The sequence below is a fragment of the Barbus barbus genome, assembly GCF_936440315.1.
Source record: "Barbus barbus genome assembly, chromosome: 4".
Taxonomy (NCBI): domain Eukaryota; kingdom Metazoa; phylum Chordata; class Actinopteri; order Cypriniformes; family Cyprinidae; genus Barbus; species Barbus barbus.
In genome coordinates, this window is record NC_136732.1 from 26,970,457 (window position 1) to 26,987,108 (window position 16,652).

Genomic DNA, 16,652 nt, shown 5'->3' on the forward strand with positions numbered 1-16,652 from the left:
ACCAAAGACATCTTATCCTAATGGATGATATACTGGCCCATATGTACCTAGAATATAAGCTATTTAAATGCCATGATTGCTGATTAATTTGCCATTAATGACCTTAAGTGAATATATTAGAAAAAAATATCAAGTTGAATTAAACGTGTTCTATTCTTAATGTCACAGATAATATTTAAATATTCCCTAAGCACAACACCCATCCATCCCTGTCAATGCTGTCTTCTGAAAGAAATGTAAAAAAAAAAAGCCCATAATACAAAATCATATATAAGAATATGACACGTAGATACTCATTTACTGCATATGCAGTATTGTATGCAAATATTCCTCCTCCTCCTCTTTATTTGAGTATTAAGATTAAAAGTTGCAGCTTGTTCTCACACGTCTCAAACCATGATCTCCTCGTCTCTCTGGTTGTTGCTTCTGCTGGCAGCTGTTTCTTGTAAGTCTCTATAGAAACTCTTAAAAAAATGTTTTCTTGCACATGGTTACAGTATGTTTTTCCCCTCAGGTGTCCACTGTGTTGAACTGACACAGACTGATTCTATGGTCTTAAGTCCTGGTCAGGTTTTGACACTGTCCTGTAAAATCTCTGGATATTCAGTGACTGACAGCAGCTACTGCACTGGCTTCATTCGGCAGCCTGCAGGAAAAGCTCTGGAATGGGTTGGAGCGATATGTGGTGATGGTAGCACATATTACAGTGATAAACTGAAAAGTAGATTTCAAGTTACCAGAGAGTCTTCCAGCAGCACAGTGACTCTTCAAGGACAGAATATGCAGACTGAGGATACAGCTGTGTATTACTGCGCCAGACAGTCACAGTGACACAGAGCAGTTACTGCCTTGTTCAAAAACCACACTAACACTCGGCACACAAATAAACAGCTTTGTGCTAAGAATCCTTACTAAGCTACTTCTAATTACTGATTCAGTTTCAGATGCAGATTAAATACAACATTCATAAAAATGACTCAAACATTAGTGTACTTTCTTCATAAAAACCTTACCACATTGCTTTCCAGTTAAAAATATCATTATGTATCATTATTTCATGATAGTGAAGTTTATTTTTATGGTTTTAAAATCTTTCAGACAGTATAGATATTATTACTGATACTGTCATCATTGTATTGTTTATTTACTGATTTATTCTTAAGCTCGTGACTATGAAAAAAGAGATTTCCTATTAAAGAGTCGGATGTCTGTATTAAAGAGTCTGTGACTTTAATGCCTGCCAAGGAGCAGCTCAGAACACAACAAAGTCTTAAGAAAACATTTACTAAGTAGTTATAAATGTTGGCATTTTTACTTTAATAGTTATAATGTTTTGAGATAATTTGATGAATAAACATAATTTAAATCAAATCTGATTAAAGTTTAAATTTGTACCAAACATCTACTGCATTACATTTAAAGACAGATAGATGTAGTCTTTTGAAATGATATATTAAGTATCTACTTGTCTACTAATCTAATAATAAGTCTACATTATTAATCTTAAATAAATAAACAAACAAACAAATAAATAAATAAACTCATAGTCATTAATTGTGTTATAATGAATACTTTGACAAAAAGGGAAACCTCCTTTGTTTCTGTTGAACGATGGTCAAGAAGCTGCTCTTTAAATAAGTGTCATCCACTAATGGTGTGGCCAAACATATATCATTTTAAACAGCTACTGTATTTAAAATGATAACCTGTGAAATCATGTTGTTATTATTCATAAATGTATATTTAAAATGTAAATGGCATTTTAGAAATGTAGGTCAATAGCAACTCAAACCGATGTTTTAATTTTAACTGTACATACGCCCAGTATTGAGATAATTGAACAAATTAGCCTGTTTGAATATTCTGAAACATCCTCTTTGTCTTAAATCTGTATGATGTCACCACCCTCCATTTGTCAAACATATATGTGATCAGTCCTTCTCCACTGGATCTCATATGAGGTCACTTCACTGAATAAAAGATGTGCAACAACCTGCTTCACCTTCTGCTTTTACTGGCCTTTACAAGTGTGTCATAATGTGCAACCTTACACCATCTCAAACTGTAACAGTAAACATTCACTGTACTTGATGTTATGTTCTTATTTCTATTTTATTTTTCAATAGGAGTGAAAGGTTAGAATTTAGAGTCCATTTCTTCTGTATCAGTGGTAAAGCCTGGAGAAGGTCCTGTAGAGGATCTGGATTTACTTTCGGAAACCACGACATGCACTGGGTCAGACAGAAAACAGGTTTGTACAAACATTCGTAAAACTGCAGTTCTCATCTGTGACAGTAGGTTACAGTAGAATCCAACAAGTAAAGTCCACAACACAGTAACACACACAATCACAGAGTATTTTCTTTTAAACACCTTCTCAACATTTAATCAGACATTCTATCAACATCATTATAGTTTTCTATGGTTCTTAAAAAAATGTCACGAGATAAAGTTTATTTCACAAACATTCTACTTTATGTTATAGGCTTGGTCAGTAAACTGAATAAACAACTAAATATATACTGTAGATATAAATATTTCATACTGATCAAACATTAAAATATGTAATCAATGAAATGAATGTTAATAAGCCCTTCAAACACTGGATTCTGGTTATCCTCTTTGTAAGTGTAAAAGATCATCTCAGCGATCTTCCATCATTTCCTCATTATGCATATTCAAAATAATCTATGATAGGCTGCAAGTATTTATATCTGAGCCGAGTGAAGCTGTAGAGTCATATAAACACTCACAAGATGAAGAATATACCTTTATTGCTAACTTTGTTCACCCTAAACTGTGAGTTAATAAAATATGTGTGTATAGATAGATAGATAGATAGATAGATAGATAGATAGACAGATAGACAGATAGACAGATAGATTTTTCTTCTAAAACAATCTCCTGCTTTCTCTTTACAGGCCTACAATGTCAAAAAATGGAGTCCATTGAAAGCACAGTTGTGAAAAAGCCTGGAGAAACTCTGACTCTGTCTATAGTACAATATGTAAAAAAAAATAAAAAATAAAAAGTGATTTTAGACTGTGCATTACTGTGCCATAAAATCAAAGTGGCATAAAAGGGGGAAAAGAGGGACAGAATACAGAGCCCAGATCTATTGGGGGCCCTGCAGTGATCATCTGAAATATGCAGTGCATCTTACTGAAATGTATCATCTCTGATGTAATTCACCCAATCATTGTTTCAGCACTATATCACCTGAAGTTACATTTACATTTATCAGTATCCACAGCTCAAAAAAGAACTTCAGCGAAGAGCATATCACATATCACTGAATATTGTGAATGTATCGTTAAATATGCACTATATTATACATACACCACCCATTTTTTTTAAACTGAACTTATTAATAGTAATATTTTAAATCTTTAGAGGCTATTTTCTAAAAAAAAAAAAAATAATAATTATAATTAGCCTATATCATTAGAAAATAGGCTCTCCATTTCCATTAAGAGTAAAAACAAAACACTAAGTTTCAGGGTCACAACATAAAGGTTCTTTATTGGCATCAGTGGTTCCATGAAGAACGTTTAACATCCATGGAAACTTTCCATTCCACAAAAGGCTCCTTATTAGTCAAAAAGGTTCTTTAGATAAAATGATCTTCACTCTAAGAAAAAAATGGTTCTTTTAAGAAATGTTCACTGAAAGGTTGTTTAGGGAACCAAAAATGGTTCTTATATGGCATTACCGTGAAAACCCCCTTTGCGACCTTTATTTTTTAAGAGTGAGCCATTTAAAATGTTCCTAGCCTACAGAATTTTGTTTATTAATTATAGTTTTGACATAATTAAACTAAAGCCAAAACAAAAACTAATGCATGTGATAGATTTTTTGTTTTATATGTAACCAGTGGGCATGAACCATTTTATCTGATCACTAAAGGGAGGGTCGAACTGCTTCTTCAATCTGTCCTAAAAACTACACCATGTTCTCTGCAGTTTTAGTCTAGTGTAGTCTAGGTTTTTTCGGAACATCAGTGTAAGCGTAATACAAGTAATATTAATATGTAATTTAAAGAAATAGTTTAATTTAGCTCAAAGGGAATCATTTATGATTTTATAGGGATTTGAACAGAATCATGTTACGGCGATTCACTGAACGAGCCGTATAACAAACTCTGCACTGGATATTAAAACACAAGATACTTCTCTTTTCAATATAAATCAGATTTTATTTATATAAACCTAAGACATAAACTAATCTAACATGAACACAAGCATTCACACATTCACACGTTGCAGAAAGAGAGAAAGTGAGGAAAGGATGAGTTTAAGAGAATGAAAATGTGAAATCCCAAGTTTACAGCAATATGTTCAATTGCATAGACCTGAACAACCATCAATCACTTATTGACCCTCGCTTTGAGTTTCTCAATGAGGCTAAGATTTATATTAACTGGACCTGATTCAGTTAGAATCTGGAGGGGTACTTGCTTGCTTTGCCTGTGTAACGGGGTTGTGTCGTCGTTGTAGACAGGGAGTTCCCCGAAGTGTCTGATTGGCTGGAAGTTCAGTAGTCTTTGAAGTGAGGTCTTGGGCGTTGGCTGAGGATGCGGAGTTGGTCTGGTCGAAGTTTGAAGCGAGTGCAGTCGGAGCTGGACTTTGTAGCAAACTTACATTAGAACACGAAACTCCACGGAAAGAAAAGAAACTAAAGTAAAAGAATAAAAATAAAAGGATGTAACGAGACTAGGTTGGTTTTCTTTCCATCGCGGTAGCAGCTGGCATGTGTGCCAGAGCACGCTCAAAGAGCAGCACGCGGTGGCAAAAGTGAAGCACAAAAGAGTTTTGAAAAGAGCATTTTTACGAAGAAGAGTGAGTGACAAGAGAGAGAGCCAAGAGAGCGTAAAGAGAGCGCGGCAAGAGAGAGGGAGGAGAAAGCAGGACAAGAGTTTTAAACTCGCCTTTCAGACCGTCCCATCTGGATGTCTTGACCAATTAGATCATAGGTTATTATCTTAGCTAGGGGTGTTCTTTACATCATAAATCAGCTTGTTATCAGTCACATGGTCCAAATTTTACAGGCCCTTGCAAAGTATACTCTTGTCCATGATTTCTAATAACAAGACTATGATGCATTTGACAAAGAATTGATTGGAAGAAACATTTAAAGCATGAATTTTCAAACTCATACATACTAAACATGCATTTGAATCCTTCAGCTATTCAATAATGATTAAAAGACATACATATTATTTGATTAAAACATGATATGTGGTTTACAAACATAATATGGGGTTCTGCATAAAAATGTCCTTTTAGGATGATTTTATGTGCATATGGAAAAGAAAGTCTTTGTGTAGTTCTAAGGAGAACGAAGACATGTTCTTTAGACAAAGGAATTTTGGTTTGGTCAGTCTTCTATGTTTGGAGACCCGCCCAAGAGAGAGTTATCTTCTATCACAGGCTTACATGTGACCATCAGTCTTGATTACTTGCAACAAATTTGACAGTCTCCTTCTTGAATTGGAATTATCAATAAGTGTTCTTTTGTCTCAGTGTTGCAAGCTGTTTGGTGTAAGAGGCTTGCTAGTTTGGAGCCAGGAATCCGATTTATGGCCTTGTCCTGTTACAGCTTTGAGGCCTCTCTGCATTCCAGCTCCTCAGGTTTCAATGTTTTGATCACATCTTCACTTTGTCTGATTCAGTCTCTGATATCCTACATCAGTTTTTAACATACAATTTTCTTTCAGATTTATATGACACTTGTTAATAATCACTGAATCTTAATGCCCTTTTGTATTTCTTAAATTTTTTCCAACAGGTATTGATTCATATGAACTCACTCAGCCTGAGTCTCTGACTGTCCGTCCTGATGCCACTCTCACTATCGCTTCCCTGTACAAAAAACAACATCATCATCATATAAATAAGAGTATTTAGATTATAGATAGATAGATAAAATCCAGAAACTGTTTTTATCCATTTGTGTCTATTTACAGAGAATTATGTATTATGCATATAACAGTAAATGCAAAGATTCACATTCAGAATTTTAAGCAATTCAATATTTGTCATCACTCACACTGGTAATGGTTTGTCTTATCGTTCTTTAATAGTTTGGCCCTTCAGTCATGATTGCACCTTGAGACCCTCCTAATGCAAATCAAAGCAATCCTGAACATCTGTTTAGTATTTATGTGCTGCTGATTGGATCTAAAGTGTTACATCACCACTTTCAAAATGAAGAGTGCACTCTGCTTACTGCTGCTCTCATTCAGCATACAACGTGAGTTTTTCTACATGTCTATTATCATATCTAGGGTAAACAGATTCCAGATGACATCAGCCTTTTCAATCTTCCTTTTAGGCACAAAATGTCAAAGTATGGAGTCCATTGAAAGCACAGTTGTGAAAAAGCCTGGAGAAACTCTGACTCTGTCCTGTAGAGGATCCGGGTTCAGCTTTGGCTGCTGTAGCATGCACTGGATCAGACAACAAGCTGGAAAACCTCTTGTGTGGATGGGTCGTGTTCATAGCGGTGGCAGTGGCAATGACTACTCTGAATCCTTCAAAGGTCGAATTGAAATCACCAGAGATAATTCAAAGAGTATGGTGTATCTGAAACTAACAGGCCTGACAGCAGAAGACTCAGCCATGTATTATTGTGCAAGAGACTCACAGTGACACAAAGGTCTTGTACGGCTGTGAACTGTCTTGTACACAGTGAACTGAAGTGCTTATTCTGTCTGTGTGATGTGAGTCCAGGAGGTCTGTAAGAGATGTCAGCTGACTGCTTAAACACCAATAGATGGCAGTAATCCATCACTTGAATTTATCCTGTCGTAGGCCTATACGGAATTTTTCTAAATTGATTTCAGTGGTTTAAAGCACTTTCCAGGTAATGCTATTCAAAACTGTATGTGAAGACATCATTTTCTGCAATTTCATTTTTTATAATATCGATATTTTAATTTCATATTAAAATAAAAAGCAATTATATTAAAATTCCATTAAACAACATAAAATTAAAAGTAATGCAACACAAAGATGGCGTTTATCTTTAATAATAGTAAAATAATGGTCTGTTTATATAGATCAAACATTAACCACAAAAATATTAATCTGGACCAAATGTATGTCAGCATTTTATATCTTCAGTTCTCTGATTTGAATATCATCAGTTCTTTGATTTGAATATGCAAATCAGCTTACTTCTTTAAATGTGACGGTGCATCTTTGTGATCTTAATAGACATCTGAACTCTGGAACCAAAGACTATCTTGTTGGTTTAAACTTAAAAGACACCATGTTAAAAAAGTTGTTTATATTTGTAATTCTGACAGTTTTACCATGTAAGTCAATAGATGAACAACAATAGTGAAAAACTGTAACAATATACTTCATTACATGTAATGTTGTTTCTTTTTCCACAGGTATTGAATGCCAGACATTCACTCAGTCTGAAGCAGTGGTTAAAAAACCAGGAGAAGCTCACAAACTTACATGTACAATTACTGGATTTACTTTCAGTGGTCTCTATTTAAGCTGGATCAGACAGAGCCCTGGAAAAGGACTGGAGTGGATTGCATACATCGACACAGGTAGTTCTCCAATCTACTATTCCCAGTCAGTTCAGGGCAGGTTCACGGTGTCCAGAGATGATTCCAGCAGTCAACTGTACCTACAGATGAACAGCCTCAAGACTGAAGACACTGCTGTGTATTACTGCGCTAGAGAGTCACAGTGAATGAGTTCAGTGTCAAAGCAATACAAAAACTACTTCCTCATTCACATATACAGATGATGAATATGACTGCAGCTGCATTCCATTGCATAGATATATTCAATTTTAATGCACATTCTAACTTTGTTAGGTTGTAATTAAAAGTGTATAATACTACATTTCACGTGTTTCCAATACAACACTGATTCTACGTGTTTGCAGAGCTATGTTTGATTTATACATGCAAACTGCAAAATACTGTGATCTGTATGGGCCATTCTTTAACCTGCAGTGGCTCATGACCTAAGCGCATGTTACTGAACCACATTCAATGTGAATATGTGCAACAGATAGCTACTTACTAACTAAACAGTATCACGCGAGCTGGAGGGCTATAGTTATCAGTAGATTACAGCTAAGATTCGGCTATAGGTATGAAGATGCATCACAGCCATGGTTATATTCACAGCAAAAACGGTTTTATACAACAGTTTGATAAATATTAGTTAATATTGAGTAACTTGCCTTTTAGACACAGTGTTGTCAATTAATCGCTCTGGCATCAACTAAAATAACTCCAAAAGAAGCCATGGATACTCCACCCCAAAATTAATTAATCACTTACCCTCATGTCTTTCCAAACCAAAAGCTTCCTTCGTATTCGCAAAACACAATTTAAGATATTTTGGATGAAAACCGGGAGGCTTGTGACTGTCCCATTGACTGCCAAGTAAAAAACAGTGTTAAGGCCCAGAAAAGTATGAAAGACATCAAAATAGTCCATCTGCTATCAGTGGTTCAATCTGAACTTTATGAAGCGACAAGAATACTTTTTGTACACAAAGAAAATAAAAAAACGACTTCAACAATTCATCTCATCTGTGTCACCATAGTGCCATTTTGGAGAGTATCCACTGAACGCAAACTGCGTACGCTGTCCTGTGTCAGCCGCACCACACAGAACAGCGTACACAGTTTTTGAATGAATCCGTTTGACGAATGACTCAAAGATTCACTCAAACACAGTCACTTGTCTCCACTGACTGGCATACGATTTACCCTGCAGACGGTCACTGCAAAATCCCCACCAATTAATGCACAGACTAGTCTTCTGGAACGAGGAAACACACGAAAAACAGACAAATCAAATACAAAGAAACATTACTGTATAATTTGAGTGATCAAACATATGATCATATTTCTCTTTTGAAAGAATAAAATCACTCACAGTGAATCAACAAACTGCTTTAAACAGCGTACATGGTTCCTAATCATAAATGTTACAGTAATTTAAGTAAATACTTATTTAAAATTAAGTTCATCGTATAATGCCACAATCTCAAAATTCATTTTGTTTGAGCACATGAGGTCACCAGTTTTGATGACAGTAGTATGTTCACTGACAGTTATATTGTCAAAGTAAATTCACAGACTTGACAAAACCATTCAGATTTGTAGCTGCACTGGTCTAACGAAATGATAGCCCCGCTTCATACAGATGTCTTTTGCTGTTAATTAGTGTCTCTCTCTTTTCAGTAGACACCGTGAAAACTACAAGAAATAAAGCATATAATGTTCAAAATATGCATTTCTCACAGTTCTTTTTCTCAGTTTCTCATTCAAATATCAGCTGATATGCAAGTGAACATGTGCGATAAATCTGAATCCAATGACATCGCTATTTACACATACCATCGTTTTACGTAAACTGATATAAAACAACATTATACACAAAATGCAACATACTTAAAGATGAATTACCGTGTGCGCCCTCTTAGACCATGCAGATAAAGGAAATTTTTTTCAGGTTCTGCATCATTAGCGTTTTTCTGCTTCCATGTTAGTTCAATGCAATGGTCCCGCGCTCAACATGTCACCTGTTATGCATCAATAGCCACTCTTTCTTAAAGAACCCTTAACTTTAAACATTTCAATGTAACATGTACAACTCTGAAAACATGTCTTTAACAGTTACATATATAATACTGAAATATGCAGTATTATATGCAAATATACTCTCTGGTTGTTGCTGCTGCTGGCAGTTGTTTCTCGTAAGTCTTTATAGCTTCTTTAGAGATACTTCCTAATAAAAACACTTAAGGTATATAATATACATAATTATACATAATGTTGTCATATCTCTAACATTTCTGGCCATATTTTCCCCCTCAGGTGTCCACTGTGTTGAACTGACCCAGACTGATTCTATGGTCTTAAGTCCTGGTCAGGTTTTGACACTGTCCTGTAAAATCTCTGGATATTCAGTGACTGACAGCAGCTACTGCACTGGCTTCATTCGGCAGCCTGCAGGAAAAGCTCTGGAATGGGTTGGATGCATATGTGGTGATGGTAACACATATTACTGTGATAAACTGAAAAGTAGATTTCAAGTTACCAGAGAGTCTTCCAGCAACACAGTGGCTCTGCGAGGACAGAATATGCAGACTGAGGACACAGCTGTGTATTACTGCGCCAGAGAGAGAGCATACAGTGATACAAAACACAAGCAGTTCTAGTCAAAAACATCTTGAATGAAACGAGCAATAAAAAACAGTCAACAAAAATGACTCTTACTTATATCAGTGTTTTACAGCTCAGCAAATGTCAGAGAAATGACCTGCAAACTTTACTTTGCTGATGTAATAGTACAATCAATTTGGTTTAATCAGATTAAATAATATTTTTGACTTGAATGCAACCAATTCATTAGAAGTTACCACATGAAGGACATTTTGAGATTACCTGTAACTGTTTGCTATGTATAGTCACATAAAGTGAAGGTTAAAGTCAAAGTTATTCATCTTTGATGAGAATACTGCTGATATTATAATAGAGGGCACTCTCAGCCTTCGTGTGATGAGTGTAGATTTCTGCAGGGATGTTGAAGGATTAATGCAACATATTAAAACATATCGCTAACATAGCTGAATTTCATTCTTTCTGATGCAGGTCCAAAAGAACCATACTTTCAGAATCAATGTTATTACAGTCAACTAAAATAATAAAAACCCCATTATTACTTGAACTAAAATACATTTTAACCAAAGTAAAATAAAATAGAAAAAATAAACTTATTTTTTTAAGCTAGTCCGCATTTCTGAATTTAATGCTATAAATGTTTTAATATAAGCAATAAATTATATTTTTGTCACTTCTAGGTGTTTAGCTAACCCCCCCCCCCCCCCCCCCCCCCCCATAAAAACAGTCACAATGTCTGCAAATTGTTTACATTCCTGCTCATTGCCTCTATCCAATGACCTCATTCATTTCAAAACTAAAAGCTCTTAAAATAATGTTCAGGAAAGTGTGATGCATGTGAAGTTCATATAAAGTAACATCTTTGTATGATTATGTAAATCTCCTGTTGCATATTTAAACAGCAGGTCTTTTGATGGGTAGATTTGTGGTAGTGGTTATACATGTTACAGTGACAAACTAAAAAGCTGATTTTTAATACCAGAGACTCTCACAAGAGCAAAATAACTCTATAAGGACAGAATATGACAATGAAGGACACAACAGTGTCTTAAGATGCACAAAAATGAACACAGTGATAACCTACAAGCAGTTCTGATCTAAAACATCTTGAGTAAATGTCAAAGAAATCCTCAGGAATATAAACGTGCATATGAATTATATCATACTTCAAGAGATTGTTTTTTTCAGTGCACAAGTTTGCAATATTAATGATGCAGGTACAACAGAAACATGCTTATTGAACTACTGCTATTGTTGCTGTCAAAAATTCTTTATCAATACAGTATATCAGTTATGTCAAGCCCACAAAAAGAATGAGAAAATATGGAAAGAATGACGTAAAATCAATTAATGTCCACTAGAGTAAACGATCTCAACAAAACATGTCTTAAAGTCTCTAATGAGAGCAATAAATGATATGAACCCTAACATTAATATTTTTTGTTGCATGTAGATCTGATTAGTAGCTCTCGATGATTATGTAAATCTCCTGTTGCATATTTAAACAGCAGGCATGAGTCAGTTTATACATTCATCTGATCACTAGAGAAAGTGAAGAATCGCTTCAGTTTATTAAACTGTTCTGTGAAACAAACCATGATCTCTTCATCTTTAGTGTTTCTTCTGGCAGTGATATCCTGTAAGTTTAGTCTACTTTCTGTGTGATACATCATTTTGTTGCTAAAAAGCTTGCTAACAGTTTTTAAACGTCATGCTCTCTTATTAATTGGTATTATCTGATTTGATACAGGTATTGATTCATATGAACTCACTCAGCCTGAGTCTCTGACTGTCCGTCCTGATGCCACTCTCACTATCAACTGTAAAGTCTCCTATTCAGTTACTGACTATGCTACAGCCTGGATTCGTCAGCCTGCAGGAAAAGCTCTGGAGTGGATTGGAGTGATCTATTCTGGTGGAAGCTTATATTACAAGGATTCCCTGAAAAGCAAGTTCAGTATCACCAGAGACACTTCCAGTAACACAATAATACTGCAAGGAAAGAATATGCGAGCTGAAGACACAGCTGTGTATTATTGTGCCAAATATGCACAGTGACAGACACCAACAGCCTCCCTGTACAAAAACATCATCATCATATTACAAATTAAGTCTTTCTGATATTTTCCCCCAGTCTAATCACTAAAAATAATTTGCACCTTGCTATTTGCTAGGGAAGATAATATTTATAGGTCATCTTGTTATATAACAGTAAACACAATATTGCTTCATAAGCATCACAATAATAATTGGATGTAATGAATGTATAAACATTAAATAGCACATGAAAATTACTGAAGAGGTCAAAGAACAGTAATTCACAGATTTGAGAAAGTCCGGGAATTCCTGAAATTGTTAGAATGTAAAAAATATAGAACTTCTCAACATTCTTATTCAAGTATGTTTGAAGAGATAAAAAATACAGACTGATATAATGTTAAAAAAAAAGATAATTCTTTAAATGGAAATTAAATTACAAACAAAATATTATGGTCATTTAATATTATGAAAGAAGGTGATTCTATACTTGTCTCACCAACAGTGGCATATTTTATAAATTAAAGCTCCACCCAAATGTAAATGATATTAGGCTACATACAGTATTTCTACCAGCAGTGTTCAATGACATTACAGCAGTTGACCTTCCTGCATCATTTGAAATGGCAGACATTTCATTCTTATTTTTTCTCCTGATGGGCTTTACTAGTATGTATGCAATCTATTTTTCTGTGTAATAATATTTAATTCTGGCTTCAGATTTCACTAATAGATTAATAGATGTACTGTATATGATAATGCTGACAGGTCATTTGAATGATTTGTTTTAGGTGTTAATGGCCAGAGCCTGGAGTCCATCCCATCAAGTCCTGTCACCAAAAAGCCTGGAGAAACTTTGAATCTCTCCTGTAAAGGATCTGGATTTGATTTTGGACAGTACGGCATGCACTGGATCAGTCAGTCAGCCGGACAAACATTCATCTGGATGGGGGTTATCTGGTCTGATGCCAGTAAAACAGTGTATGCTAAAAGTGTAGAGGGACGAATAGAGATCACTAGAGACAATTCAAACAGCATGGTGTATCTGAAACTCTCTGGTCTGACAACAGAAGATACAGCTGTATATTACTGTGCAAGAAATGCACAATGATGCAGAAAAGCACTGAGCTGTACAAAAACAAGCCAGGGAGGGAAATTACATAAAATAAAAAAAGAAATGAGAAATGAGAGAAACCCCAACCCCTGCAGATGGCACTGTAGCACAGTACAACTCTGAGCCAAAGAAACAGACCAAAGACATCTTATCTTAATGGATGATATACTGGCTCATCTTTTCCTATATTTACCTAGAAAATAAGCTATTTAAATGCCATAATTGCTGATACGTATGCTATGAATAACCTTAAGTGAATATATAAGAAAAAATCCAATATCAAGTTGAATTAAATGTGTTCTATTGTTATTGTCACAGATCCATCCCTGTCAATGCTGTCTTCTGAAAGAAATGTAAAAAAAAAGAGATATGTATAGATACTAATTTACTGGGTTGCATATGCAGTATTGTATGCAAATATTCCTCCTCCTCCTCTTTATTTGAGTGTTAGGATGGAAAGCAGCAGCTTGTTCTCTCACGTCTCAAACCATGATCTCCTCGTCTCTCTGGTTGTTGCTGCTGCTGGCAGTTGTTTCTCGTAAGTCTTTATAGCTTCTTTAGAGATACTTCATATTAAAAACACTCTTGGTTATACGTAACTTTGTCATATCTCTAACATTTCTGACCATATTTTCCCTCTCAGGTGTCCACTGTGTTGAACTGACACAGACTGATTCTATGGTCTTAAGTCCTGGTCAGGTTTTGACACTGTCCTGTAAAATCTCTGGATATTCAGTGACTGACAGCAGCTACTGCACTGACTTCATTCGGCAGCCTGCAGGAAAAGCTCTGGAATGGGTTGGTGAGATATGTGGTGATGGTAACACATATTACAGTGATAAACTGAAAAGTAGATTTCAAGTTACCAGAGAGTCTTCCAGCAACACAGTGGCTCTTCAAGGACAGAATATGCAGACTGAGGATACAGCTGTGTATTACTGCGCCAGAGTCACAGTGACACAGAGCAGTTACTGCCTTGTTCAAAAACCACACTAACACTCGGCACACAAATAAACAGCTTTGTGCTAAGAATCCTTATTAAGCTACTTCTAATTACTGATTCAGTTTCAGATGCAGTTTAAATACAATATTCATAAAAATAACTCAAACATTAGTGTACTTTCTTTATAAAAACTGTACTGCTTTCCATTATTTTTCATTATTTCATGATAGTGAAGTCTATTTTTATAGTTTTAAAATCTTTCAGACAGTGTAGATATTATTACGGAGACTGTCATCATTGTATTGTTTATTTACTGATTTATTCTCATGAAGCTCATGACTATGAAGAAAAATCAAGTCCTACTCACAGGGAAGAGTTGAAAAGCTGTATAGCCTGAGGGACAAACGACTTCCTCATTCTATCTGTAGAGCAGGCCAGGGACAACAGCCTGTCACTGAAGGAGCTCCTCTGCCTGGAGATGGTTTGGTGCAGAGGGTGGTGGGTATTGTCCAGGATGGACAGTATCTTTCCTAGGATCTTTTTCTCAACTACAGATGTCAGGGTGTCCAGTTCAGCACCAACTACTGATCCAACCTTCCTCACCAGTTTGTCCAACCGCGTAGCGTAGCGTCCCTCCTCTTAATGCTGCCTCCCCAACACACCACAGCATAGAAGAGAACGCTGGCGATGACAGTTCGATAGAACATCTGCAGCAGCTCCTGGCAGATATTAAAGGATCCCAGCCTCCTCAAAAAGTAGAGTCGGCTCTGTCCCTTCCTATAGAGGGCGTCTGTGTTTGGGGACCAGTCCAGTCTGTCGTCTAACTCCAGACCCAAATATCTGTATGTCCGGACCATCTCTACACAGACACCCTCAATGGACACAGGCTGCAGATGTGGTCTAGGCCTACGGAAGTCGACCACCATTTCCTTGGTCTTGTTGGTGTTGAGCTGCAGACCTGTAGACCTACACCATGCCACAAAGTCCCCGATCAGGCTCCTGTATTCTTCTTCCTGTCCATTCCTTATACACCCAACAATGGCCGTGTCATCAGAGAACTTTTGCATGTGACACCAGTCCGAGTTGTATTTAAAATCAGAGGTGTACAAAGGTGAACAACACCGGAGAGAGCACTGTTCCCTGTGGGGCTCCTGTGCTGCTAACCACAGTCTGAGATGTGCAGTCCCTCAGCCGGACATACTGAGGCCTTCCAGTGAGGTAATCTGTGATCCACCTCACCAGATATGACACATGCCTGGTGTAAATGTATATTTTATTTGTATTACTTACCTTACGTATGACCAATCGACAGTTTCAAGGCAACAGAGTTCACTGCGCACTCTAATTTAAAAGACATAAGGTCATTGCACACTGAGTCCGAAATTTTTGCAGAAAATCGAACCTGATTCAAATGTTTTTTGACGGACGAAAGTTTCAGAGGCAGTGTGCAAACGTGATTGACACAATGTGAGGTCGTATTTATTTTTTAACATGCAAAAATTTCAGACAAAAATTTTGGACTCATTGTGCAGTGACCTATAGACCTGTACATAGCAAAACTTAATAGATTAAACATAACAGATCCTTATAATGCCCCCAGGGTGCTTTTAACGTGTATATATGAACGGATAGATTTCCTGCCCTGCAGTATCCTGATGTGTACAACTACCTCATTAGTCTCGTGTGGCCAGACCTTCAGACTGATGGCTGAAGGTCTGGAATAGATGTCCACTTTCATTGGCCAAGGCCCGCCCATGAGGCCGTTTGACATGTCAAACAACGAATCAAAGTTTGTTTCGTTTAGCATCACGTTTCGGGGCGTGGAAATGTCGCCACAATAACAAACTGGTGTGTGAAACTCTCGGATGTATTTTAAAGATTATATGCCGCAAACTTTAAATATTTTTTGGAAAATACAATGCTTACTGACCCTGATAAGCGTTCGTCGTCACATTTGTAAACACAACAGCTTTCTTCTTTCATGAGGGGGTTTGGCGCCACGGCATGTTTCCCTCAGTTGTTTCCCTCAGTGAAAATAAACGCGACACTCGCGTCTCCTGGAGATAAGGTTTAATTAAACCAGTCAGATGACGACTTCGACATTCCTGAAGTGTTTCCAGATAAGTGTGCCATATGCATCAGACGTTTAGCCAACGTTCCGTGGGCGTGACATCTGAGGCTGAGACTACTACCTCATCAACTTTCCCGCCTAACGTTACTTCGGAGACTCTATAAAAGCCTACAAAAGCCTGGAGGGGTACAAATGGACGCAATCTAATTTTTTGATGAATATTCAGGAGTCTGCCGGCTAAAACCATAGACTGTAAAAATGTCATCACTGGAAGGTTAAGTCAACTGTGTTAGCTAACGTAATCAACCCTAGCTGTCCTT

The 16,652-nt window shown here is 36.5% G+C and overlaps 1 protein-coding gene across 1 annotated transcript in view; it reads left to right on the forward strand.

The window, feature by feature from the left end:
• Window positions 1-390: 390 nt before the first annotated feature.
• Window positions 391-16,652, forward strand: part of LOC306868774 (uncharacterized protein) — a 280,152-nt gene continuing 263,890 nt past the window's right edge. Inside the window, exons 1-2 of the mRNA XM_079415129.1 lie at window positions 391-445; window positions 515-827. Of these exons, the coding sequence (XP_079271255.1) occupies window positions 397-445; window positions 515-827 (362 nt within the window). The 5' untranslated portion in view covers window positions 391-396. The remainder of the gene's footprint in view (window positions 446-514; window positions 828-16,652) is intronic.